Source organism: Plecotus auritus, assembly GCF_963455305.1.
Source record: "Plecotus auritus genome assembly, chromosome: 2".
In the NCBI taxonomy this organism is placed as follows: Eukaryota; Metazoa; Chordata; class Mammalia; order Chiroptera; family Vespertilionidae; genus Plecotus; species Plecotus auritus.
The window spans coordinates 64827483-64852602 of NC_137771.1; the positions used below are offsets into that span (position 1 = coordinate 64827483).

The 25120-nt window shown below is 40.3% G+C and overlaps 1 protein-coding gene across 1 annotated transcript; it reads right to left on the minus strand.

Moving 5' to 3' along the window:
• Nucleotides 1-492: 492 nt before the first annotated feature.
• CTBS (chitobiase) lies at nt 493-24162 on the minus strand. The gene is made up of 7 exons (XM_080657753.1): nt 23935-24162; nt 19518-19656; nt 18951-19159; nt 7221-7392; nt 5545-5642; nt 5004-5165; nt 493-2074 (listed from the first exon to the last, which is right to left on the minus strand). Exons 1-7 carry the CDS (start codon nt 24118-24120, stop codon nt 1883-1885), a joined length of 1158 nt encoding a protein of 385 aa, XP_080513879.1. The 5' UTR covers nt 24121-24162; the 3' UTR covers nt 493-1882.
• Between the last annotated feature and the right edge of the window lie 958 nt (nt 24163-25120).

Sequence of the window (25120 nt, forward strand, 5' to 3'; positions counted from 1 at the left end):
GATGCAGACTTTTAATCTAAGTATTTATAGGAACTAATATACTAGTAAGTGCAACACAGGGTTCTCAATTGCCTTGAGAAAAAGAATAGAGACTTCTGTACTTTAAATAGAGAAAGGTACTTTGCACAAAATTTCTCTTTTAGCCTGGTTGGTGTGGTTTAGTGGTTAAGTGTTGATCCATGCACCAACAGGTCATTGATTTGATTCCATCAGGACACATGCCAGGGTTTCAAGCTTGATCCCCAGTAGGGGGCATGCAGGAGGCAGATGATTGATGATGTTTTTCTCTCATCGATGTTTCTGTCTCTCTCTCCCTCCCACTCTCTCTAAAAATCAATAAAAATATTTTTTAAAAAGACAAGCTTTTAAAAATATTTCTCTTTTAGGAAAAAAAAAACTACTTGAGAAAACAATGTCTTTAGATCATTAAAATGCAGATAAAGAAAAAGGAAAATCTATCCATGAAAAGAAAACTAGCCAAGAAACAAAGTATAGATGTCCATAATGGAGGAATTTTAATAATTAGAACATTAAAATTACAATTATAATTGTAAATAACAATGGATAGAATCAGGTTCACGAGCAAGTTTTTCCTAATATAAAATACCAGAAATAGCCACATTAAAAATTTAGTTGGAAAATAATAGGTAGGTCTAATTTAAAATATTACTAAATTATCTTATTATATTTTTTTAGTATTTTAATCCTTCACATATATACTTTTTCCTCCTGGAAGTTTGAGTTTAATTCATAAGCCTCAGAGGACATGAGTACTATATGGAGTCAGGGAGCAGGAAAATTATTTCTAACAGTTTAATGAACCTAAACAAGAGAGTGAATTGCAGGATTTAAGTTTAGATTTATTGAAAAAAACAAGTATAGAGGAAACTAGCCTAAACTAGACGAGGCTTTAAAAAAATCTCTTCTAAGTAAACATTTCCACTTCAAATTATACATATTTAAAAACTAGCATTTATTTGTAAGCATATATTTTAATATTAGGGGGAAATTTTAGCATAAAAATTCTGAAAGCAAGTGTTCTTAATTATAGTATTAAAACATCTTATAGAGGAATATTTAATACTAGAGGCCCCGTGCATGAAATTCATGCACTGGTGGGGGAGGTGTCCCTCAGCCCAGCCTGCACCCTTGCCAGTCTGGGACCCCTCGTAGGATGTCTGACTGGCAGACATCCCTCTCACAATCCAGGACTGCTGGTCCCCAACCACTCGCCTGCCTGCCTGCCTGATTGCCCCTAACCGCTTCTGCCTGCCAGACTGATCACCCCTAACCACTCCCCTACCAGCCTGATCAACACCTAACTGCTCCCCTGCCAGCCCAATTGCCCCTAACTGCCCTCTCCTGCAGGCCTGGTCCCCCCCAACTGCCCTCCCCTGCAGGCCTGGTCCCCCTCAACTGCCCTCCCCTGCCGACCCAGTCACCCCTAACTGCTCACCCTTGCTGGCCCAGTCGCCCCCAATTGCCCTCCCCTGCTGGCCTGATCACCCACAACTGCCCCCCCCCCATGCTGGCCATCTTGTGGTGGCCATCTTGTGACCAGTTGGGGCTGCCATCTTGTGTGAGGGCATGAGGGTCAATTTGCATATTACCTCTTTATTATATAGGATAGTAAGTACAGTTGTTTCTTACCTTTATGTTTCTGGACACTGAAGATATATCTATACCTATTATCTACATAATCATCTAGCTATAGTTCTATATACAAACAAAGCATCACTTTATTCTTTATCTGTTTTTTTAATATACTAATAAGTAACATATACAGTCATATGACAAAAATGTATAAATTTTCATCTTTTCAAGAAACTAGATCTGTTTGTACAGATCTTTTTCAAAATCTTAGTAGTTTGACAAAAGATGTTCACAGCTTTGGTTTTAAGGCTTCCCACATTTCTTCCGTTTGCTGTTTGGCTACAGCATCTCCAGAGTAGTCAAGACAGTTTGCATTCCACATGCCAATGCCCCGTAAGCCCCAGGTTTGTATATATGCTGTCTTTAAAGAAATGCTCTTTGGGTTATCATACCACACTTGATGAAAACGGCCAGCAGAATCCTATACAAACAAATGAAAGTGGAAATTTTAAGTATTCAGTACAATAAGGGAAAACATTTCTAAATTTCAAGGATTCAAAAAGTATACAATGAAATAATAAAAATGTAAGGGCACAGCACCTTCCGGCTCTATGATTGCATGGCTCTATATGTGATACTTGGTAGATATCATTGCTTGTGGCATTTTTACAACGGCAGAGATTACACAAATAGGCCTCCTAATAGCTTCCATTTAAGGTGTTCTCATGCCCTAAGATTCCTTCTTTGCCCTGATCTGATTGATGATTATCAACCAATATGTATATCTGAGTCATTTGTGGAGTTTTTGAAAGTACAGATTCCAGTTAATTTGTTTGACTGAATTAAAACCTTCCAGGGCTAGTGCTCTGATATGTATTTGTTTGTTTTGTGTTCTGTGTTCCATTAGGTAATTGTGATATTCAGCCAAGGCTAAGAAGATCGCTGCTGTGGTTCTCTGATACCAGCTTATACACTTTTTTATATTCCCTACAGTTTCTAGAAATGTGCCTAGTTAGGACCTTAACAGATGCTTTTGTTTATGATGCATTAGTTAAATCAAGAGGAATGGCAATAGACAAGGAAAGTAACTTCTAAGTCTTACCAAATTGATCTAAGAGCCTGTCAGGTCTGGACTCCATGGGTGCCTTATGCACACAGCTGATGAAAACCATAAACTAGAAAGTGGTCTTTTGCTCACCTTCTACCCTGTAAAGTCCTCCCCATAACACCTGTCTCTATCTAGCACTGACAGTCTTTCTCTCTTAGAAGGTATATCATTTATTGGATAAAGGAAAGAGAAAAAGAGCAGATCTAGGCAAAAGGGTAGAGGAAGGGGGGAAATAGGAGGTAAAAATAGAATGACCTGTGGTTAAAAATAATTTACTGATTTTATATACATCTTGGAAAAATTTTAAAGGCAGTTCTCAACTAATGCCGTTAACATTTTTTTTTTTTTTTTTTTAATGATAGCACCACTGCAATTAGAATAGTCTCCTAAAATAACTTCTTTGAAGGACAACAGTCACTGGTAAATAAATAAGCTATAGCATATTGAAGTATAATAGACTCATTACATACAAGCATATCTTATACTATATCTTATATTCTGTACTTTCAGATATTTAGATCTAGTAACAATTGTAATTCACAATTAAAAGACAACTTGAAGAACTTGTACCTAAATATAGAAATATTTATTTGTGAAGATTTAGGAGCAAATACAAATACCTTTGAATTTGCCATCATTTTAGCTAGTACTTTGAGCCTTTTTGACACTGTTAAGAAATTTCAAATGCCTCAAAATAGTGAAGAATCAAAGGATGAAAAACTGAGTACATATAGGAGTGATATATGCATGGTTCAGGCATAAATGCCTTTAAGAATATTGAGTACCAAGATGAAGCTGCTATTGCTGAGACAGCATAAGAAGGCAGAATGATTCTCTTCAGTCACATCAGAAACTTGATTTTGGTTGCTGCTAATTTTACAATCAACAAAAAGAGGAACAAAAGCAGTATGACTAGATTGTTGTCTAAAGTGCCATGGAATGAATGGTTTTCAAGGCTCATCAGAATGTATTCTGAATTTTAAGACCTTAAAGAATGTGTCTTCTTATTCATTACAGAAAAAGTAAGTCAGGGATTCAAAAACACTACATCACAGCATCAACTATTATTCTGTATTACATATTTCTAAATTATGTATAATTAGTTACATGCAGTCTTTACAAGACATATCCTTGAAACACTCTTCCCCCTGCATGTTCCTAAGAGTGTTGGAAACAAGGTTCTATGTTTAAAAAAAATGACGTATGTACTGCAGCACTTCTCAAATCCTTTCTTATAATGTACATTTTAAATCTCCAGGAGGGACATACTGTATGCATTGTTTTCCAAATTTATTTGGCCATGTGGTGTGTGTGTGTGTGTGTGAAATATTAACAGTTCCTAGAACAGGGTTCTATAAATACTATTTGGCAAAGGCAAGGTTACAGTATGCCATAGCTTAATTACTAGGTATGCACACTAGACTCTAAAGTTTAGAAAACTACAATAAAGTTTTCTACATAATCAATATATAGGCATGTATAGATATAAATCCATTATAATTTGTTAAATATGTGTGTTTGCAACCATTTTTTATAAAAGATTACCAGACCATTAGTTAAAAATAGGTATTCTTATTGGAATTAACTTATATCATATCCTTTTAGGGCTCCTTTTACAGTAATAATCCAAAGTGAAGTCAAAGCTAGTACTTAGATTTTTGAGGTATGAAAAGTTATGATGCTAAAGGTAAATTATGAAAAATATAACTTTTCTTTGCCTCTTTGGTATGGCAATTCCTGTTTATCAAACACTACCTGACAGAATTGCTTATCATTCACTCCATTTCTTCAAATCTCTGTAATATTTTTAGTTTCTAATTTTAACATTGTTTTTCCTTGGTCTCATATCACATAGTTTGACTGAATTGTGAAATAAATTTGAAATGATACCATTTTCAATTGTAAAGTCCATGATGGCATCTCTTGTTCTCAGCCTCATTCCTTCCTGCATAGGAGTCTCATCAGAGTCTCTATCTACTTTGAAAAGGAGGTTTTCAGCCTATTTCTTCCCAAAGCTTATTAGAAACCACAGTCTTCATACATATTTGTCAACTATTCAGGAAATCCTGTTTGTGATATGCATGTTTTTATTACACCACCTACAATGACAAGTGGCCACTGTGACCATAACTTGAATTGCTCATCAGGGAAGTAAAGTTCCTGATTAAACAGATTCAAAAACAAGTTTACTACTATAAACAGCAGTCAATATGTTGTACCTAAAAGAAAACTGATAATTATGAAAATATGCAATTACAAAAACTAATAGAAATAAATGCCCATAACTTGTGAAAAGTCTTACTTTATAGTTATAATATGGAGACTTCTGATTTTCATCCCATAGGATTCCAGAAAGAGAACTCTTTACTTGCTTCATAATTATTTTATAGGGCATCTGACGTCCTGCAGCATCACTACATGGCGCTCCCCGGAAAGGGACTTTTGCAATGGTACAAACATGGTCCTAGAAATGCAAAACTGTGCATGTTAGAAATTATCACTTAAGTATATGTTAAGAGTTAAATAAGAAAATATACTGAAAACTATTTATTAGAAAAAAATGTATACTATATAGATACACCGACTATACAGTATGAAAATTAAATTTCATTATTAAATGAAAATATAGAACATTCAGAAACATTCATGGGATTGAATATTTAAAAATAAACCCTTTCCTTTTTTAGTCTCAAACTATATTTCAGAAATCCTAAAGTTTATATACTCTATATATAGAATAGTTGGTATATTCTAAATAGAGTATTATATATTATATATTACAGCAAGGTCTAAAAATACTAAAGAAAGAGAAAAAAAATACGTAAGAAATGAGCTGTTCTTACCTCTGATAGAGTCAGGCAGGTATAATCATAACCATACCAGGGAAGACCCATTACGAGTTTCTTAGGGTTAATGCCCATCTTGATGTAGTCATCATATGCTAATCAAATAGGGACAGAAAAAGCATATTTTCCCCTTCATATGTCTACTAATATATTTATACAAGCCTTGCAGCATCTAAGTTTGTAAAACAGGTACACTTCTGCAAAATACTAATACTGTACTATGGATTCCTTTCTGCCCAATGCTGCAAAATGTGTTTTTCCACCAAGAGAAGTTCTAAGACTATGTATAATGTTAAGTAAATTTGCTACTTTTCTTAACCTTTGAAGTTATGGTATACCATTCAATAGCCAAGAAAGGGGTGGGTTATGCATCATTTCTGAAACATATTTGATTATGAAACTTTTTTCTTTATTATCTAAAATTTTACATATGTCTCCGTTTTTCCCACTTGACACCGCCCCACCCCCCCAGCCATTCCCACCCGGGGCAAGCCCCCACAGCCCCAGTGTCTGTGTCCATTTGGTTTTGCTAATATGCATCATACAAGACCTTTGGTTGCTCTCTAACCACCCCTCCCCTGCCATTTGTCTCTGGATGTATTCTTGTTCATCATGATTATGAAACTTTTATTGATAGAGCATAGTTATCATCTCTTCCATGAAACACAGTTTAGGAAGATTAGATTAAATAATTACTTTTTAATTATAACAGAATTAAATTATTTGTCAAATTGTTAATTATCTGTCCAAACAACTAGGACATGCTAAAATGGGGCCAGGTTCTAAAGTTTTACCTCTATATGAAAAAGAAGTAATTTTTTACTTAATAACCAATCAACAAATTAGTGTCAACTATCTGAGAAAAAAATCACTTGAGTCCATAAGATAGTAAGCAACCTTTGATTCAATTGGTTGATGGGATAAAAACCAATCCAAACTTTGGAAAGGATAATGCAAAGGCCCTATCATATGAATGACCGGTCAGACATACTCTTAATTGTGATGCTATACAGACATACCCTCCTTGTTGTACTTCAATGATGTTGCTTATTTGGAAACCTGATGACAGACTCTCCACCCACAAATAATTATGACTTCCTTTATTGCGATACTCACTTTATTGCTGTGGTCTAGAACCAAACCTATAATATCTCCTAGGTATGTATGTAACTTGTAATACAGCATGTACTAATAGTAAATGTCAAATGAGATAAAGCCAATCCTATCAATCATGTGTAGAAGGTATTCACATCATAACTATCTTTGCTATTAAATTATTTAACATTGGTTATTTCAACAAAAAATTTCTTGCCAAGTTCTAGATTAAAAAATATTTATTTATGTAATTTTGAGAGAAGTGTGTTGACTTGAAGTTAAAACGCTTGAGTTTCAACTATGTAATACTTCATAGCTGTGCAATCAAGATAACACCCTTCATCTCACGTGCAATAGATGATTAATAAATAACATACTTATTTAGAAGATTTTTAGAAGAATTAAATGAAAACTTTAAAATTTTTTGTAAACTTTAAAGCTCTCCAAATTAAATGTTTCTCATGTTTCAAGAAAGCATGGAAAAGGTATACAGATGCCTTAGAAATACTAAAATAAGACTTAGTGTTTGAGGTTATGGAATTAATATTAGCAGTAAATGATTATTTGGTGTGCCTTACCAGTTATTGTCTGATTATAGGGAGCATTGGCTGCTGCAATACATTCTGACCAGACCTGACTTTGTTCATCGTAAGACATCACAAAGAGAAAGTCACAAGCATCTGCAATTCCAGTATAATTATAGCACCTTCTGTCTATGCACTTTGGAGACCAAGCTACATCAAAGGTTACCTGTGGAGAAACGCAAACCATTTTATGTAACAGGATCAAATATGCATATTATGTTAGATGTTTTGTTGATTACATATTCTCATCTAATACTATCCAAGAAAACAGAACTGCTTTCATATATGAATGTAGGGTTTGACACATATGGAACTAGAAAAGTTCTAAGAAACATATATTTTTCTGCTTACATGGATTGATCCAGACATATATTTGGACAATATTTTGGACACTTATTTGGATAATGGACCTATATTTGCAACCAGACTTATTTGAACATATACAATTTCAGGAGCAGTGAACTGTGTAGAAGGGGAGTTTTAAACTCAAATGTCTTCAAAGGTTAGATTGGAAACTCAACAGATTGAAAGAAACAGGTATAATGACAGTAGGATGTGGTGGGGAAGCAAAAGGTATAATGACAGTAGGGTGTGGTGGGAAAATAAAAGCAGCACACTAAAATAATTCAAATACAAAAGTTTTTTAAAAATTACCCAGGCTGCCTGACTGGTATGGCTCAGTGATTGAGCATTGACCTATGAACCAGGAGGTCAGGGTTCGATTCCCAGTCAGGACACATACCCAGGTTTCGGGCTCGATCCCCAGTGTGGGGCTTGTAGGAGGCAGCCGATCAATGATTCTCTCTCATCATTGATGTTTCTATCTCTCTCCCTCTCCCTTCCTCTCTGAAATCAATACAAATATATTTTTAAAAATTATGCAGGATAAATTGGTCAGTCATATGTTGGTACAAGCTGACTGGCCTGGAAATAGGAGCCCCTGATTTACAATTACATTATTATGATGGGTTTGTTCCAACAATACAGTTAAAGAATGGTGGTGTTTTATAGCTACAGGTGTAGATAACCAACTAGAAATGAATAAATCACTTAAATGGTCCAATTTTATGGAAATATTCCAATAAAACTTGAGTGATAAATTATCTTTCATTTTGAATGGTGAGCCAATCTTCTACAACAAGTCTGTTTGCCTTAACCAAGTATTAATTAGCCTTATATGTGTGCAAATATTCTAAGGTTTCATTAAAAGTTCTTATTTAGGCTCTCAGTAAGCTTACTGATTAATTATTACAAATGATTGAGATACTTTAGTTAAAATTTTTACACTTTGGCCAATTTATTCTACTATTACTATTTTTAAGACTTTCTCAAAGTTCTTGCAATAATTCTCTGGATATTAACACTAAAGGAAGCTCTACAAAAAAACAACAACAAAGAAAAATCTTATATGTTATAAGGCAAAATTTTACTTCTTGGACCCTGCTTTATTGCTGCTTCCTATTATAAAATGGGAGCTATACTATTGTAAATATATTTCAAATCCATTTTGTAAGTCCTTACCTCTCCCCTAAACATTAATAGTATTTTCACCTGGATTTCATAGTTAACCTCATATTTTTGAGAAGGCAATATTAATATTTTAGACAAATCAAAAGACTTTGGTTCTAGTGTTGTCTCTGTATAACTAGGTCTGTGTAACTTAAAACATCTAAATCTGTGTTCCTACCTATAAATATAAGGATGTAGAAATAACTCTTCAGGAACATTTCTAGCTCTTTAATTCTCAGACCAAAATTCTGTAATCTTAAATCTCATATTTCCCCAAAAACACATTTCTCCTTCCAGATTCTATTTTAGTCTCTCTCTCTCTCTCTCTCTCTCTCTCTCTCTCTCTCTCTCTCTCTCTCTCTCTCTCTTCTCTCCCTTTTCAGGTCACCATTTTAAGAGCCTTTCTGATGCTTCTTCCCCACACCCCATTGCTAATTTCACATTTTCCTTTCCTTCTCATAATTCTTTAGCCACTTTCTTTCCATTAATTAAATCAATAAATATTTGTTGAACACTTGCTGAGTGTTAGGGTTATGCCATCATCCCAATCCAAACCATAAATCCTATTATTATATTACTAGAGGCCTGGTGCACAAAATTTGTGCACGGGAGGGGTGTCCCTCAACCCAGCCTGCACCCTCTCCTGGTAGGATCAGGCCTAAATGGACAGCCAGACATCCCTCTCACAATCCAGGACTGCTGGCTCCCAAATACTCACCTACCTGATTGCCCCAACCGCTTCTGCCTGCCAGCCTGATCACCCCCTAACCACTCCCCTGCCAGCCTGATTGATGCCTAACTGCTACCCTGCCAGCCTGTTTGCCCCTAACTGCCCTCCTCTGCAGGCCTGGTCACCCCTAACTGCCCTCCCCTGCAGGCCTGGTCACTCCTAACTGCCCTCCCCTGCAGGCCTGGTCCTCCCCAACAGCTCTCCCCTGCAGGCCTGGGTTCCCCCCAACTGCCCTTCCCTGCAGGCCCTGTCGCCCCCAACTTCCCTCCTCTGCCAGCTTGGTCACCCCTAACTGCCCTCCCCTGCAGGCTTGATTGCCCCCAACTGCCCTCCCTTACAGACCTGGTCCCTCCCAACTGCCCTCCCCTGCTGGCCATCTTGTGGCGGCTATCTTGTGTCCACATGGAGGCAGCAATTTTGTGTGTTGGAGTGATGGTGAATTTGCTAATTACTCTTTTATTAGATAGGATAGAGGCTGGTGCACAGGTGGGGGTCAGCTGGTTTGCCCTGAAGGGTGTTCCAGATCAGGGTGGGGGTTCCCTTGGGGCATGGGGTGGCCTGGGCGAGGAGCCTGTGGTGGTTTGCAGGCTGGCCACGCCCCCAGCGGCCCAAGTGGAGGCCCTGGTATCTGGGATTTATTTATCTTCTATAATTGAAACTTTGTAGCCTTGAGCGGAGCCAAGCCTCCTGCTTGCTCCTTGGCTGCAGCCTTTTTTGTTGGGATTTATTTATCTTCTATAATTGAAACTTTGTAGCCTTGAGTGGAGGCCTAGGCAGGCCAGGGTGTGCGGAAAGCTTGGCTTCCTCCATTACCAGGGAAACCCAATCCTCCTGCTCGCTCTGTGGCTGCAGCCACCTTGGTTGGGTTAATTTGCATACTCACTCCTGATTGGCTGGTGGGCACGGCTTGTGAGTGTAGTGGAGGTACGGTCAATTTGCATATTACTTTTTTATTAGATAGGATTGGGTTAGTCCTTACTGGTCTCCTTTTCTCCTCTAGAAATTTTACATACTGCTATACAATATTCTTCTCTAAGCACTTTCTACACATTTAACCTGTTACTTACAGAATAAAATGCATACTTTTAAGTCTGATATTCTTGACCTTCCACAATCTGGTCTATCTTGGCAACTGTACTTTCCACTAATCTACCTAACATGAATTTGACATAGAAGCCCAAATTGTTCTACTTGCCCCTCAAACATGGAAATAGTCCTGCTGTTCAATCTCTTCCTCCTTGACCTCTCACTATAGCTTAATCAGTACTAGCAAATAGGTTAATTTTTTCACTCACCAATTCTAGTTCTTACTGATAAAAGCCTAAGTAGTGGTCACGCCATGATGCCCTTACGCCATCACAAGATGGCTGTGTGCACAGTGCGCGCACGCAGGTGGGCGGGGCTGGGCTTGACACTGCGTGCACGGCACAGAGCCTGCCTGGGAGTCCCGCCTCCATGAGGTGAGGCCTGTCTGGGGGTCTCCTGGCTCCACGTGGTGAGGCCTGCCTGGTGGTCCCCCAGCTCTGTGTGGTGAGGCCTGCCTGGGGGTCCCGCCATCTCCTGGCTCCACACAGCAAGGCCATCCTGGGGGTCCCACCTCCAGGCTCCACACGGCGCAGAGGCAGCACCCTTGGCTCCAGCCTACCTCTGTGGGGCAATCCATCAAGGAGCCCCAGATGGGTGGATGGGGCCTACTTCTTTGGGGCGATTAATCGTGGGGCTCCCGCACTGTGACAGGGCACAGGCCAGGCTGGGGGACTGCTCCCCACCCCCCCCTCAAGGTGCACAAATTTCATGCACCGGGCCTCTAGTTTATCAATAAAAGCAATGTAAAGAATGTGGGGAGCCCTGGCCAGTTTTTTTCAGTGGTTAGAGCATTGGCCCTTGGACCAAAGGGTTAGGGCAGTGGTTGGCAAACTGCAGCTCGCGAGCCGCGGTTTGCTGCTCTGTTGACTAATGAGTTTGCCAACCACTGCGTTAGGGGTTCGATTCCCAGTCAAGGGCATGTACTTCCTCCCTCCCTTCCACTCTGTCTAAAAATCAGAGGAAAAACATATCCCTGGGTGAAGATTACAAAAAAAACACTTAAAAAACCAACACCTGACTATTAAAGTAAATGAAACCATAAAAAAAAAATGAGGGTTAAGTCTTTGATAACAAAGTATGTGAGGAGAGGAATCTGGTGGCCTGCATACCAGATATTTGCTATTCTCGGTCTAACATGTACTAATCTGAAAAGCTCATTTCCACATAGATCAATCCTTATATCATTTATTAATTTCTCAATAATTCTCAAATGTCTGTTGACCAAATGTACCAGGATCACCTTGCACAACTTGATTAAAATATAGTTCCTAGGCTCTATCCTAGATCTACTGAATCAATCACTGGGGATATTTTTAACAAGTATTCCCAGGTGATTCTGAGATAGGTTTAGAATTATTGGTTAATATTACTTACATAAAATATATTTTACATACTATATATAAAACATAAATATTTTCTAGTTAACTATATTTTAAAAATTTGAAAGGCAGGTATCATTCATTCACTTGATAAACAATTTTTTTAAATATATTTTGTTGATTTTTTACAGAGAGGAAGGGAGAGGGAGAGTTAGAAATATCAATGAGAGAGAATCATTGATCAGCTGCCTCCTGCACGCCCCCTCCTGGGGATGTGCCCACAACCAAGGTACATGCCCTTGACCAGAATCGAACCTGGGACCCTTCAGTCCGCAGGCTGACGTTCTATCCAATGAGCCAAACCAGTCAGGGCATTTTTAAACATTGTGTTAGACCTGTTTAAAGGAGCTGGTCCCTGTCTTCAAAAACGCACTGTCTAGGCCAGGGGTGGGCAAACTTTTTGACTCGAGGGCCACAATGGGTTCTTAAACTGGACCGGAGGGCCGGAACAAAAGCATGGATGGAGTGTTTGTGTGAACTAATATAAATTCAAAGTAAAGGAGCGGAGGGGAGAGCAAGAGAACCCTCTGCTCTTTTGGCTCCGCAGGCCGGATAGAACAGGTGAACGGGCCGGATCTGGCCCGCGGGCCGTAGTTTGCCCACGGCTGGTCTAGGCCTAATATTCTTTTTAGTTTTGTTGAGGTATAATTGACAAATAACATTGTAATATATTTAGTGTACAACATGATGATTTGATATGCATATATATTATCAAAAGTATTCAACTATCAAGTAACTAACACATCCATCATCTCACATATTTACTTTTTTTTTATTGATGATAACATTTAAGTTCCACTTTATAAGCAACTTTCATTTATACAATACTAGAGGCCTGGTGCACAAAATTTGTGCACTGGAGTGGGGGATCCTCAGGCAGGCCTGTGCCCTCTCAGAGTCCGGGAGCCCTCGGGGGAGTCTGCCTGCCAGCTTAGGCCCACTCCCTGGCAGTCAGACATCCCTCTCACAGTCCAGGACCCCTTACTCCTTACCACCCACCTGCTTGCTGCTCCTTACCGCGTGGCTCGCTACTCGTTAGCACTGCTGGGGAGACGGGAGAGGCTCCCACCACCACCGCTGCACTCGCCAGCCATGACCCCAGCTTCTGGCTGAGTGGCGCTCCCCTAGTGGGAGCGCACTGACCACTAGGGGGCAGCTCCTGCGTTGAGCGTCTGCCCCCTGGTGGTCTGTGCACATCATAGTGACTGGTCATTCTGGTCATTCCACCGTAATGGTCGCTTAGGCTTTTATTATATAGAAGATGGCATTATCAACTATAGTCAACATGTTATATACGGTAGTAATCCCCAGACTTTATTCACCTTATAATTGGAAGTTTATATCTTTTTACCAGACTCTCCTTATTCCTCCCAGCCCCTGGCAACCACCTACTCTCTGTTTCTGAGTTCAAATTGTTTCTTTAAGATTCCACACCTAAATGATACCATGCAGTAATTGCCTTTATCTGTCTGGCATATTCCCTGAGCAGAATTCCATTCAGGTTATTCAAGTAATGTCACTAATGGCAATATTTCCTTCCTTTTTCCTTTTTTTCTTTTTGAGAAGGAGAAACATCAACTTGCTATTCCACCATCTATGCATTCATTGGTTGATTCTCAAATGCACCCTGATGGGGGACCCAACCTGCAACCCCGGTGCATCTGGAGGATGCTCCAACCAACTGAGGTACCTGGCTAAGGCTTTCCTTCTTTTTTAAATCTGGATATTTCTTTCTCTCTCTTCTCTCTTTCTCTCTCTCTCTCATCATATTTTCTTATCCATTCATCTGTTGACATTTAAGCTATTTTCATCTTTGCTCTTATGAATAATGTTGCAATAAACATGGGAGTACAGCTATTTCTTTGAGAGAGTGACTTTGTTGTCTTTTTATATACTAGTTCTATTTAATTTCTTGAGAAACTAATTTTTGTGGTGGTTGTACCAGTTTACATTCCTACCAATAAGTAACAAGGTTGTATGTTTATTGGAATTTATCCATTTCTTCTAAGTTATCTAATTTGTTGGTATATAATTGTTCATAGTAGTTTCTTATGATCCTTAGAATGTCTGTTTTATCAGTTGTAATAGCTCTTCATTACTAATTTTCATTACTTTTTTTTAGTCTAACTAAAAATTTGTCAATTTTATCTTTCAGAACACCTCAGCTTTTAGTTTCATTAATTTTTTCTATTGTCTTTATAGTCCATTTCATTTATTTCCACTCTGATAATTGTTATTTCCTTCTTCTGCTAACTTTGAGCTTCATTTGTCCTTGTTCTAGTTTCCTTGAAGTGTTAAGTTGGGTTGTTTATTAGAGGGCTTTCTTCTTAATGTAGGCATTTATCAGTTTAAACTTCCCTCTTAGAATTGCTTTTGCTTCATCCCATGAGTTTTAGCATGTTATATTCTCTTTCATTTGTCTCAAGATACTTTTATTTCAATTTTGATTTCTTCTTTGACCATTGGTTGTTCAGTAGCATACTGTTTAATTTGTACATATTTGTGAGTTTTCCAGTTTTCTTCTTGTAAGCATAAAGAAGTCTTTTCTATCAAGGTTATAATTTAGATATTAACTCCCCTCATCTCCTGGCAGGTAGTTAACAATTTAATAAGTAACCAGACTGGCAAACATTCCTGAAGAAGAAATAGTTTGTCCCATTCCCCAACAGACATTCCATCTCCTTCCTCATTGCGCTGCTTTTCTCAGATTAGACATTCAAGCTAGAATGTGAAGCCACGTCTTTCAGCCAATCCGGGTAGGACGCAGTAACTCCTCAGGGAAGGAATAAAAGGAGAGCAGAATCATCATTGTGTGTACCTGCCCTTCACGTTGCTGGTGTATTGCACCCTACTGTGCAGAAGTAAATTTGCCTTGCCTATCCACTTTCGTGGGTTTGTCTCATTTCCGCAACAACGTTGACAAGCATTTCTAACATTCTTATGATTGATTTCTAGTTTCATACCATTGTGGTCAGAAAAGATACTTGATATAATTTCAGTCCTCTAAACATTATTAAGATGTGTTTTGTGGCTTAACATATGCTCTCTCCTGGAAAATGTTCCATGTGCTCTTGAGAAGATGTGTATTTTGTTGCTGTTGGATGGAATGTTCTGTGTATGTCTGTTAGGTCACTGTCCTCTAATACAGTTATTTTTAACCAGTGTACTGCAAGAATTTTTAAAACATGCAATACCTGATGATTTATTTAGTCAGGGGCACTGACCTCTTTTCCCCTAGATTGCCAAATAAAAAAATGACAACAGCCAACACAACAATAGCCTTCCAGCATGAATGCCCTGTCTTGAACTATAAATATATAGGTCATATAATACAGCTGCATCTTATTGGTCATGTCCCATATAAGGTTGCGTCTGATTGGATAATTCTTGGTACCAGAAATCCTTATATACAAATATATACAAATCCTTATATATATTTTTTTAAGTCACTTTGGAGCAAAAAGGGTAGGTAATTACTATAATTTTTTTTATAAATCAATCAAAATTATACCTATTTTTCTGTCAGATTGGCAAAAATATATTTTTTGGTGTGCTACAGAGTTTTAGTAGTTAGTTATGTGTGCCATGAAATGAAAAGGGCTGGAAATTGCTGCTGTAACATGTAGTTATTGAAGTCTCCCTAGTGATTATCTGTCTGCATAATCTATCTGTTACTAGAGCTAGCTAAATATTGATGGGAAAGGAAGCAGTGGGGGAGACATTGTTGAGCATATTCAGCTGGGAAGCAGAGGCCTGTTTGCTTCACCAGGAAGCTATAGCTTCACACTCCCCGCCAGGAACCACCAGTCCATTGCCCAAAGATCACTGGGGGAAGGGATAGAACAAAGGGGAAGTAAACACGTGGGCAATAAAATAAAAATGGCACAGTGGGAGGTGTTCGACCACAGAAGCCTGTCAGTCTAATCTGGGAAAAAGATCATTGACTAGGCGTGGACCCCAATACAAGCCCGAGAAAGTTTGGGAAGCTAATTGGTAATTTTGTTTGTTTCTTAAATATATTTTTATTGATTTCAGAACGGAAAAGGGAGAGAGAGTTAGAAACATCAATGATGAGAGAGAATCATTGTTTGGCTGCCTCCTGCATGCCCCACACTTGGTATTAAGCCCACAACCCAGGCATGTGCCCTGACCCAGAATCAACTGGGACCTCCTGGTTCATAGGTCGATGCTCAACCACTGAACCACACCAGCCAGGCTAATTGGTTATTTTGAATAAGTTTCTGGTTCCTCCCAAGCCTAAGAATACACAATTTCAGGTGAACAAAGAAGCTCTCTCTCTCCCTCAGTGACCTGCACTTGTCCCATTCATTCTTTTTTAAAAAAATTTTTTTTATTTCTTTATTGATTAAGTTATTACGTATTTGTCCTCATCCCCCCATTCCCATCCCAAACCCCTCCCCACGCATGCCCCCACCCCCCTGTTGTCCATGACCACTGGTTAGGCTTATATGCATGCATACAAGTCCTTCATTCTTGTTCTCCCCCGCCTGGATACAAATGACCAAGCAGGTCTAGTGGCCACCTGGCCTGAGGCAGACTATGCAGGCTCCTAAGGATTATGAAACAGGAACTCTGGGCATTTGCCTTTTATTTTGGCCCTGCTGAAGACATGGTTGGACTTTTTCAATGGTGGGATGAAGGGAGATTAGACATTGGGAAGCCAGGAGGAGAACTCTTTTAATATTGCACCACAAATAAACCATGCCACATCACAATTTCTTGTGTGTGGATCCTTGAAATGCTTTTCTCAAGATCCCATGAAAGAGTCTTTTTCTCACTGACAACATATCCACTGCTTAAATTGGAGTATAGAAGTCCCCTATTATTGTAGTACTAGAGGCCCAATGCACAAAATTTGTGCAAGAGTAGGCCTTCCTTCCCTCAGCTGTCAGCACCGGCTTCCCTCTGGCACCCGGGACCCGGGCTTCCCTCGCTGCCCCAGGCTTTGTCCAGAAGGTCGTCCGGAAGGACATCTGGTCTAAGTAGCATATTACACTTTTATTATTATAGATTGCTGTCTATTGCTTCCTTCAAATATGTTAGCATTTGTTTGATATATCTGGGTGCTCCAATGTTGGATGCATAAATATTTATAACATATATTGGTCCATTTGATGTGTCTCATAAGTTCCTTAAGCTACCTGCAGTCTTTTTCATCCTTTTTTCTTTTCACTGCTCTAATTAGATGAAATTCTCTACCTTTAGGTTTATCAATCCTTTCTTCTGCTTGATACAGTTTTTTATTGAACCCTTCTGATGAATCTTTCAGTTCCGTTATTGTTATTCTTCATTTCTATGATTTCTGTTTAGTACTTTTTAATATTTTCTATCTCTTTGTTGAAATTCTCATTTTGTTTAGACATTGCTCTCCTGATTCAGTGAGCCATGTTATGACTATTATTTTGAATTCACTATGGAGTAAATCACTTACCTCACTTTCATTAAAGTCTTTTTATAATGTTTGATCTTGTTATTTTGTTTGGAGTCTGGGGAGGGTTGCAGTCACTACCTAGATGTGTGCTAATTAGAAGTCAGAGCCTCTGGCAGCAACTTTATGCAGTCAAACCCAGAAAAAGACTAGGAGATACATTGTTGTTTTTTTGCCTGCTCTTTCTGAGCTGAGCCCTATGGGGGAGGAGGGGGAAAACACCCATTACAAGTGCTCAAGTGCCTTGGGAACCTCTTCTTTGTCAGCTACCATCCTCTGGCTTTCAGAGCTAGGCTTGGGGGGCCACCCCTCAGGTGGGAGCCTTAAAAATTGGTGCATTCCAAACCCTTCCTTCCTCAGAGAGAAGCTGTAGTTGGGGGTTCCCTCGCTATTAAATGGTGCTGTGTCAGGAGTGGGGTTTATGGCAAGAGTGTGTCTCCCCCTTTCCTAATCATTTCAATGTTATTTTCTCAGTTGCCAGATGTGTAGGCACTCAGTTAGGTCCTGGATTTCTGAGGAAATTGTTCCCTTTGCAGCTGTACATTTCATGTGTCCATTTCAGGTGGAAAATTCAGGAGTTTCCTATGTCTTCATTTGGTCTAGAATCTCCTAGCCTAGTAGTTCTTAACCATAATCACCTATGAAACTCGTAAAAAATATGGACTCTGGGCTCACTTAAACTGTGTGAATAGTAATCCCTGGGAGTGAGTTCCAGTGTGTGTATGTGTGTGTGTGTGTGTGTGTGTGTGTTTATGACTAGGTTTTAGAATTACTAATCTGGGGCCACATTATCCTTTGTTACCCATACATTGCCTGGCAAGATGCCCTGTGCTATGATCTGCTCTAATCACACTCATTATGACAGAGGGGAAGCACTCTGCCTTTTGTCATAACTCTGATTCTATGGAGTCAGTCCTTTGAGCCTTAATGGGCCTTGGATGTTTTACAAAGTAATTCAGTCGGTGGAGCAGCTGAAGTACCTCTACGCTAAGGCAAGAGCTATCTGTGTCCTGCACCGGAGAAAGCAGGGCCTAAACAACTTAGCCCTTCCTGATTCTTTCTGATCCCTTTGCCTGGCTAATATTTCTAGACCTGCTGCAAGGTTAAAATATCCATGTTGTATCTTTTTAAAAATATATATATTTTATTGATTTTTTTAAAGAGAGGAAGGGAGAGGGATAGAGAGCTAGAAACATCGATGAGAGAGAAACATTGATCAGCTGCCTCCTGCACACACTCTACTGGGAATGTGCCTGCAACTGAGGTACATGCCCTTGACCAGAATTGAACCTGGGACCCTTCAGTCCACAGGCCGATGCTCTATCCATTGGGCCAAACCGGTTAGGGCCCATGTTGTATCTTGATGTACATAGAGAACAGACTTAACATCTTAAAATTCTGTAAAACTTTTTAAATAAAACCTCCAAAGTTCCAGAATATTTCCTAGGATATAAGTGCTGAACTTTTTTCTACTCAATTACTATAAAACGGATTCTATTAATTATACCTTCATGAATACATCTTGATAAGGAAATTTAGGGATTTCCAAAAAACATCAAAGGAATTTTTACCTGTGATCCCTCTATTTCACGATGGAAAGACTCTGTAGTTTCTTTGACTAAAGCAGTTAAGGCATCATATTCAGGTGATAAATAATTAACTTCTTGCTCTATGTCTATATTAATTCCATCCATATATTGTGTTTTGGCCAAATTAACTTGTTGAGCTATCCAGGATGTTCTGAAATGAGGATTAATGATATCCTTTAAGGACACATCTCCTGTGAAATCAATACACACATTTTGTTCATATATGCTTTTCACAGTTTAATGACAATTACTTCACAACCCCATTCCAAAGAGATCAAAATGTCCTTTAAACATCTCATTATTTTGGAACTCTAAGCTCCCAATTTAAGTCTTCCAAATGAATAAATAATATACCAAAATAATAAGAAGTTATTACTCATTCATCTCCAAAGTAACTATTATGAGTAATTAGTAAAATAATTCTCAAAGTAGAAGCAGAAATTGTGGACTATGAACATGAAAAGGGAATTTTTTGGAAAGTAGGAATAGCAAATGATGCACGTAAACTTCCCAATTGTCTGGACACATCTGGTAAAAACTGGCACTCACCTTTCAGTACTACTCTGGCTCCTTTTGAATGAGCATAGCACATAAGTTCTGAGTCATATTTTCCAAAAAGTGCCACAGTTGTAATCTGTGACCAGTCATAAGATTTCCAAGTTTTGTCACCAACATCAAACACAAAGACCTGTCAGGACAACAGGGATAAGCAAGTATCATCAATTAAGCTAAGAAGAGTGGCATGCCAACATTAAACATCAAACATATGCTAGGCACTGAAAGTACAAGAGTGAAAAAGACATGGGGGTCAGGGTCCCAATATAATCGGTGGCAGGGGAAATTTGCCAGCCTGGAAAGTAGCTAGGAAGAGATAGTAGCAAGAGTCAAGGCCTAGAGGCAGAGAGAGCATGGTGGTTGTATAACTAAATACTGAGTATGGCTCTCACCTAGAATTTGTTTTTTGTTTTTTTGGGTTTTTTGTTTTGTTTTGTTTTGTGGGGTTTTTTTGGTTGTTTGTTTTACTTCTGACCTCCAGAACTGTTGGGGGGAAAAAAGTGTTGTTTTAAGACACAGAGTTTGTGTTAATTTGTTATAGTGGCAATAAGAAACTAATACATTTAAACCACATTTTTGCTATAGAACACTTGTTATAAAATTGAGTTAAACATTTCAGGAAAAAAATTAGAGTTTTCTTAAAGTCCTTCATATCAGACGAATTAGAATAGCAGAGAAGTGAAACTGTTCTGTTGATGAACGATGATGTATCGCCTAGAATTTAGATTGCGACAGCAGGGACAAACCAGAGAGTGGCAGGCAGGATTAAGTCATAAAAGGCCTTGAAAGCCCTCTTGAGAAATTAGTATTTTATACTGAGGGAAAGTGTTTAAAGGAGAAGTCACACATTTATACTTTAGGTCTTCATTTATGTATGCATTTTCAGAAAATCCCTTCAGCTGAAGCGGAAATGGATTCAAGAGAGGCTAAAACTGGAGGCAGAATGTCTAATAGGGAAGCTGTTGGAAGAATATAGGCAAGAGATGTTAGTGACCTCAACTAATGCTGTGGAGCAGCAAAGGTGAGATTAATGAACAGATCTGAAAGATCCTAAGGAAGCAAAATTTACAGGACCTTGTGACTATTTGCATGAGTAAGGCAAGAGAAAAAAAGGAGGTTGATAACCCTCAAGTTTCTGGCTGTTGTAGGTGGAGCCATAGATACTGCATTTCTTTCTTTATACACACACACACACACACACACACACACACACACATGTTTCAGATAGGAAGGGAGAAGGAGAGAGAGATAGAAACATCAATGGTGAGAATAACTGATCAGCTGCCTCCTGCATATCAATGGTGAGAATAACTGATCAGCTGCCTCCTGCATGCCACCCACTGGGGATCGATCCCGAAACTTGGGCATGTGCCCTGATTGAGAATTGCACCAGGACCTCCTGGTTCATAAGTCGATGCTCAACCACTGAGGCATACTGGCCAGGTGATATTGCAATTCTATGAATGATTTTTGGGGAACCTGACTTCTTAGAATAGTACTCAAGTTAAATTCTGAAGTAGATGATGTTATGTTTCTCCAGTATTTTTACCCCACAGATAATTCTAGAAGCACAGAAGGCTCACTGATTACTATTACTTTATCCCAAATAAGGTGTTAATTTATTCAGCAAATACTTACTGAATTCCATCCAGTAAGGTATAGGAAGAGCATATTGCTAGGCATTAGTGACAAAGGGGTTAAAAAGAAAGAACAGGTCCTTTATCTAAGTACAATTGTGGTAAGGGCTACATGGGAATGCAGGGGGCCATGGTAGCATATAAAGGGACCTGCTTCCCTACTTGGGCAGGAAAACTTCACTGAGGACTACACACTTAGGAGAGGACTGAAACCTGGGGAATGATCAGACCAGTGGTCGGCAAACTGCGGCTCACGTGCCACATGCGGCTCTTTGGCCCCTTGAGTGTGGCTCTTCCACAAAATACCATGGCCTGGGCAAGTGTATTTTGAAGAAGTGGCGTTAGAAGAAGTTTAAGTTTAAAAAATTTGGCTCTCAAAAGAAATTTTAATCGTCATACTGTTGATATTTGGCTCTGTTGACTAATGAGTTTGCCGACCACTGATCTAGACAGAATGGAGGAGACATACCTATGAACAAAAATAAAGCATTCTCAGCAGAGGAAAGAAAAGAGTGCAAAGGTCCCAATCCCTCAAGAGAATTTGGAATTTATGGAACCAAAAGAAAGTCAATGTGGCTAGAACACAAGATCCTGTAAGTATATGGAATCAGATGGATCTAGTAAGGTGGCAAGATCAAGTAAAGCTTTGGAGACCAGGGAGGATTTTGTATTTTATCCTGAGATCAATGGGAAACCATTAGAGTATTTTAAGCAAGGGTGGGGCCTAAGATGTGCATCCTATCTAATAAAGAGGGAATATGCTAATTGACCTTCACGCCATCGCAAAGATGGCAGCGCCCACAGCCAATAAGGAGGGAATATGCTAATGACTGCCACACTCTCAAAGATGGCGCCAACAGACACAAGATGGCGGTGCCCAGTCCCCTCAGCCCCCTGGGGGGCAGGCGCATGACAAGGCTGGGCCTGTCCCCAGGTGGGCCCGACCGCTCCATGTGCTTGCCTCTGGAGTCCCCCAGTCACCTCAGCCCCCCAGCCGCCCAGGGCCACCTGAGGCTCAGGTAACCAGGGCCAGCCAAGGCTTGCGCTGCTGGCAGTGGCAGCAGTAGAGCTGTGATGGGGCATTGCCTTCCCCTGATCGCTAGGTCACATCCTGCCCCTGAGGGCTCCCGGACTGTGAGAGGGGGCAGGCTGGGCTGAGGGACACCCCCTCCAGTGCATGAATTTTCATGCACCAGGCCTCTAGTACAGAAATAAGAGAGAGGAAGAGAAGGATATCCTATCCTATATAATAAAAGCCCTCTCCCTTCCTCTCTCTGAAATCAATAAAAACATATTTAAAAAAATAAAAAATATAAAATTAAACAGCTCATTGTTTTTAGATTCATATTTCCATCACAAAACTTATCCCTTACTTTAATTGATAATTAAAATTGAATTTGTTTTTAAAAAAAATACTGAGGGCTTGTGATATAATAGAAATCCTTAAAAAATAGCTGGATGAACCAATTGAAAATGCAAGGAGAAAAAAGCTATGTAGTCTAGTCTTGGGGTTTGAAAAACATAGAAAAGATCAGTAGAGAAAAAGACCATTAAACGTGAACATACAAATGAACACAATTTTAACTTGCTTGCATAATTGGTTTTCCAAATGCTCACAGACACTGTCTAACCTGCTAAGAGGTATTGTTGCTACAGTAAGTCTTTCAGATGATAGGTTTCCATACCAGGCATGTTCTCCATCAGTAACACTTTCACCACTTTTATTTTTTCTCCTAAACAATGTATACATGTTTGTTTTTATTGGCATTGAGCTGTCACAGCCTCAAACTTAACCTGACTAAGAACTGGTAACGGCCCCTTCATTACCAAACAATGCTCTCGGGACTAAGCCTTTCCACCTCTCTGATGTCCAATTCCCTGTGCAGTCATCAAACTATAGGCAATCAGGTTGTTTTCATGTTGCCTCTGAAGCAGTTTGATTAAAATTGTCAAAGGCCTTTCAAATTGTTAGGTGAGTAGAAGGAAAATTCACTGAAAGACCTAGTTTTACCTCCCTCCTTGGGTGGGTTTTGAGGTGCCTAAAGGAAAGGGGTGGTGGGTAGAGGAAAGAAAAGTAAGTAAAACATTCTGCTCTCCAATGCACTGATGGAGTGCAGAGATTCAAACTGAACCCTCATATTCCCTTCCCCCCTACGCCCCCGCCCCTCTCCCTCTCTCCTTCGCTCTTGTTAATCCTCAATGGATATTTTTCCATTGATTTTTAGGGAGAGTGGAAGAGAGGGAAAGAGAGAGAACATCTAAGTGAGAGAAACACACATTGATCGGTTGCCTCCTGCACGCGCCCTGGGCTGGGGAGAAGCCTGCAACCAAGGTACTTGCCCTTGGCCAGACCTGAACCAGGACCCTTGGTCCGCAGGCCGATGATCTGTCCACTGGGCCAAACTGGCTAGGGTTGAATCCTCATTCTCTTGAAAACCACGGTGTCTTGCTGTGTAGCAAATGTCTCATTATCCTAGCTCCTTGCTTGCAAGCTCTGCAAGCGACACAGCCGGATAATGAAAAAAGCTTGTGTTTGGATTCAGATCTGGGTTTGAATACTTGCTGTGAGACGTGGGAGGAATTACTCAATCTCCCTGAGCTCGAGTTTCCTTATTTAAAAGATGAAGGAAATCCAGAACTAGAAAAGTCCTGGGCACGTAAGTAGTCAAATTGGTTTCAGCACCCGCACCACCTCTTTTTAGGGCTCAGTTCGCCTCTAACGTCTCTTTGAGATCGGAGGACCAGACCCCGAGGGGCAGGCGAGAGGCGCCTACCTCGAAGTTGGGGCGGTTGCGGATGGGTTGGCACAGCGCTGGATCCTGGCACGGACAGTCGGCCCCGGCCCCGAGCGGCCGCAGCAGCGGCAGCAGCAGTAGCAGCAGCAGCAGCGGAACGACCCCAGGGGCGCTGCTCCACGGGCGGCCTAGGAGGCGCGGGAGTCTGAGCGACGCTCTGGACATGCTGGTGGGTCACCCGCCCTAGTGGGTTCCTCGGGCCAGGCCAGAGGGGCGGGGCCTGCAGCGTTGGTTCAGGCGGGGTGGGCGGTGCTCCCGGGGGGGAAAGGGCGGGACGGGGCGGGGCGTTAGCCATGGCTGGGTGCCTGGGATGCGTGTAGTAGGAAGGCCGCTGTGAAAGGTGAGCCAGTGCCTCTGGTCACAGGTGACCAGTTGACTCAAGTAAATATCACCTCTACCTTTTACGTCCCCACCAACACTCTGCAGCTCTTAGTTGTTTGTGCACAACTTGTGCGTCTGCTGGGGGAGGGTTCCCCCAGAATGGAGAAGTAGTGGTTCTTGGAAAGGAAGGAAGAGCAACGTGGTTGGAATGGCCCAAAGATTTTTAAGTTACAGACATCCGTTCTGAGTTAGGATGGCGGCTCAAATACAGTAGTCTAATTCTGCCTCCTGGAACGGTTCTGGAGCCGCAAGAGGTGCCTCAGAAAAATAGGGTTCAAGGAGGCTAGTGTGTGTGTCGGGGCGGGGGGGGGGGAGGGATTTCTGAAAAGAAGGGGGATTCGGTGAAAGCTGCTTGAGAAGCAGGTAGATCGCTAGATTTTTTTCCTCCAGCATGTGTCTGAAGGCAGCTGCCCCTTCCCACCGAGGCTGAAGTTTTGAGGTTTAATTTTCTGAAGAGAGTAAAACCTCTAGGAAGTGCTTGGGAGCTATACCTAAAAAGGGAGATAAGGGACTGTGTGCCTGGATTAAAGATATTGACATCAGCGTTCTCCACAAACAATACACCAGATCGCTCCATACTGACATTCAAAGTCAAGGGAGGGACCCACGCACTCAGAGCTCCCTTCCTTTTCACTTTTTATCTTTTTAAGTCATGGACAGCAAACAAGAAAACACAATGATACAAAGGGAAGAGGCCTAACCATCAGCAAGAGGGATATGGAAGAAACAGACACTGCAGGGTGAACACTTTTTAAAGTTCCCAGTAATATTCCTAGGAGGTTAA

Bases quoted from the DNA above. Each gene is read 5' to 3' on its own strand.
- CTBS (XM_080657753.1), bottom strand. From the start codon at position 24,120: ATGTCCAGAGCGTCGCTCAGACTCCCGCGCCTCCTAGGCCGCCCGTGG. The intron at 19,657-23,934 runs GTAGGCGCCTCT...TTGTCCTGACAG, and splicing joins GCAACCGCCCCAACTTCGAG to GTCTTTGTGTTTGATGTTGG. The intron at 19,160-19,517 runs GTGAGTGCCAGT...TTGATTTCACAG, and splicing joins AGCCAGAGTAGTACTGAAAG to GAGATGTGTCCTTAAAGGAT.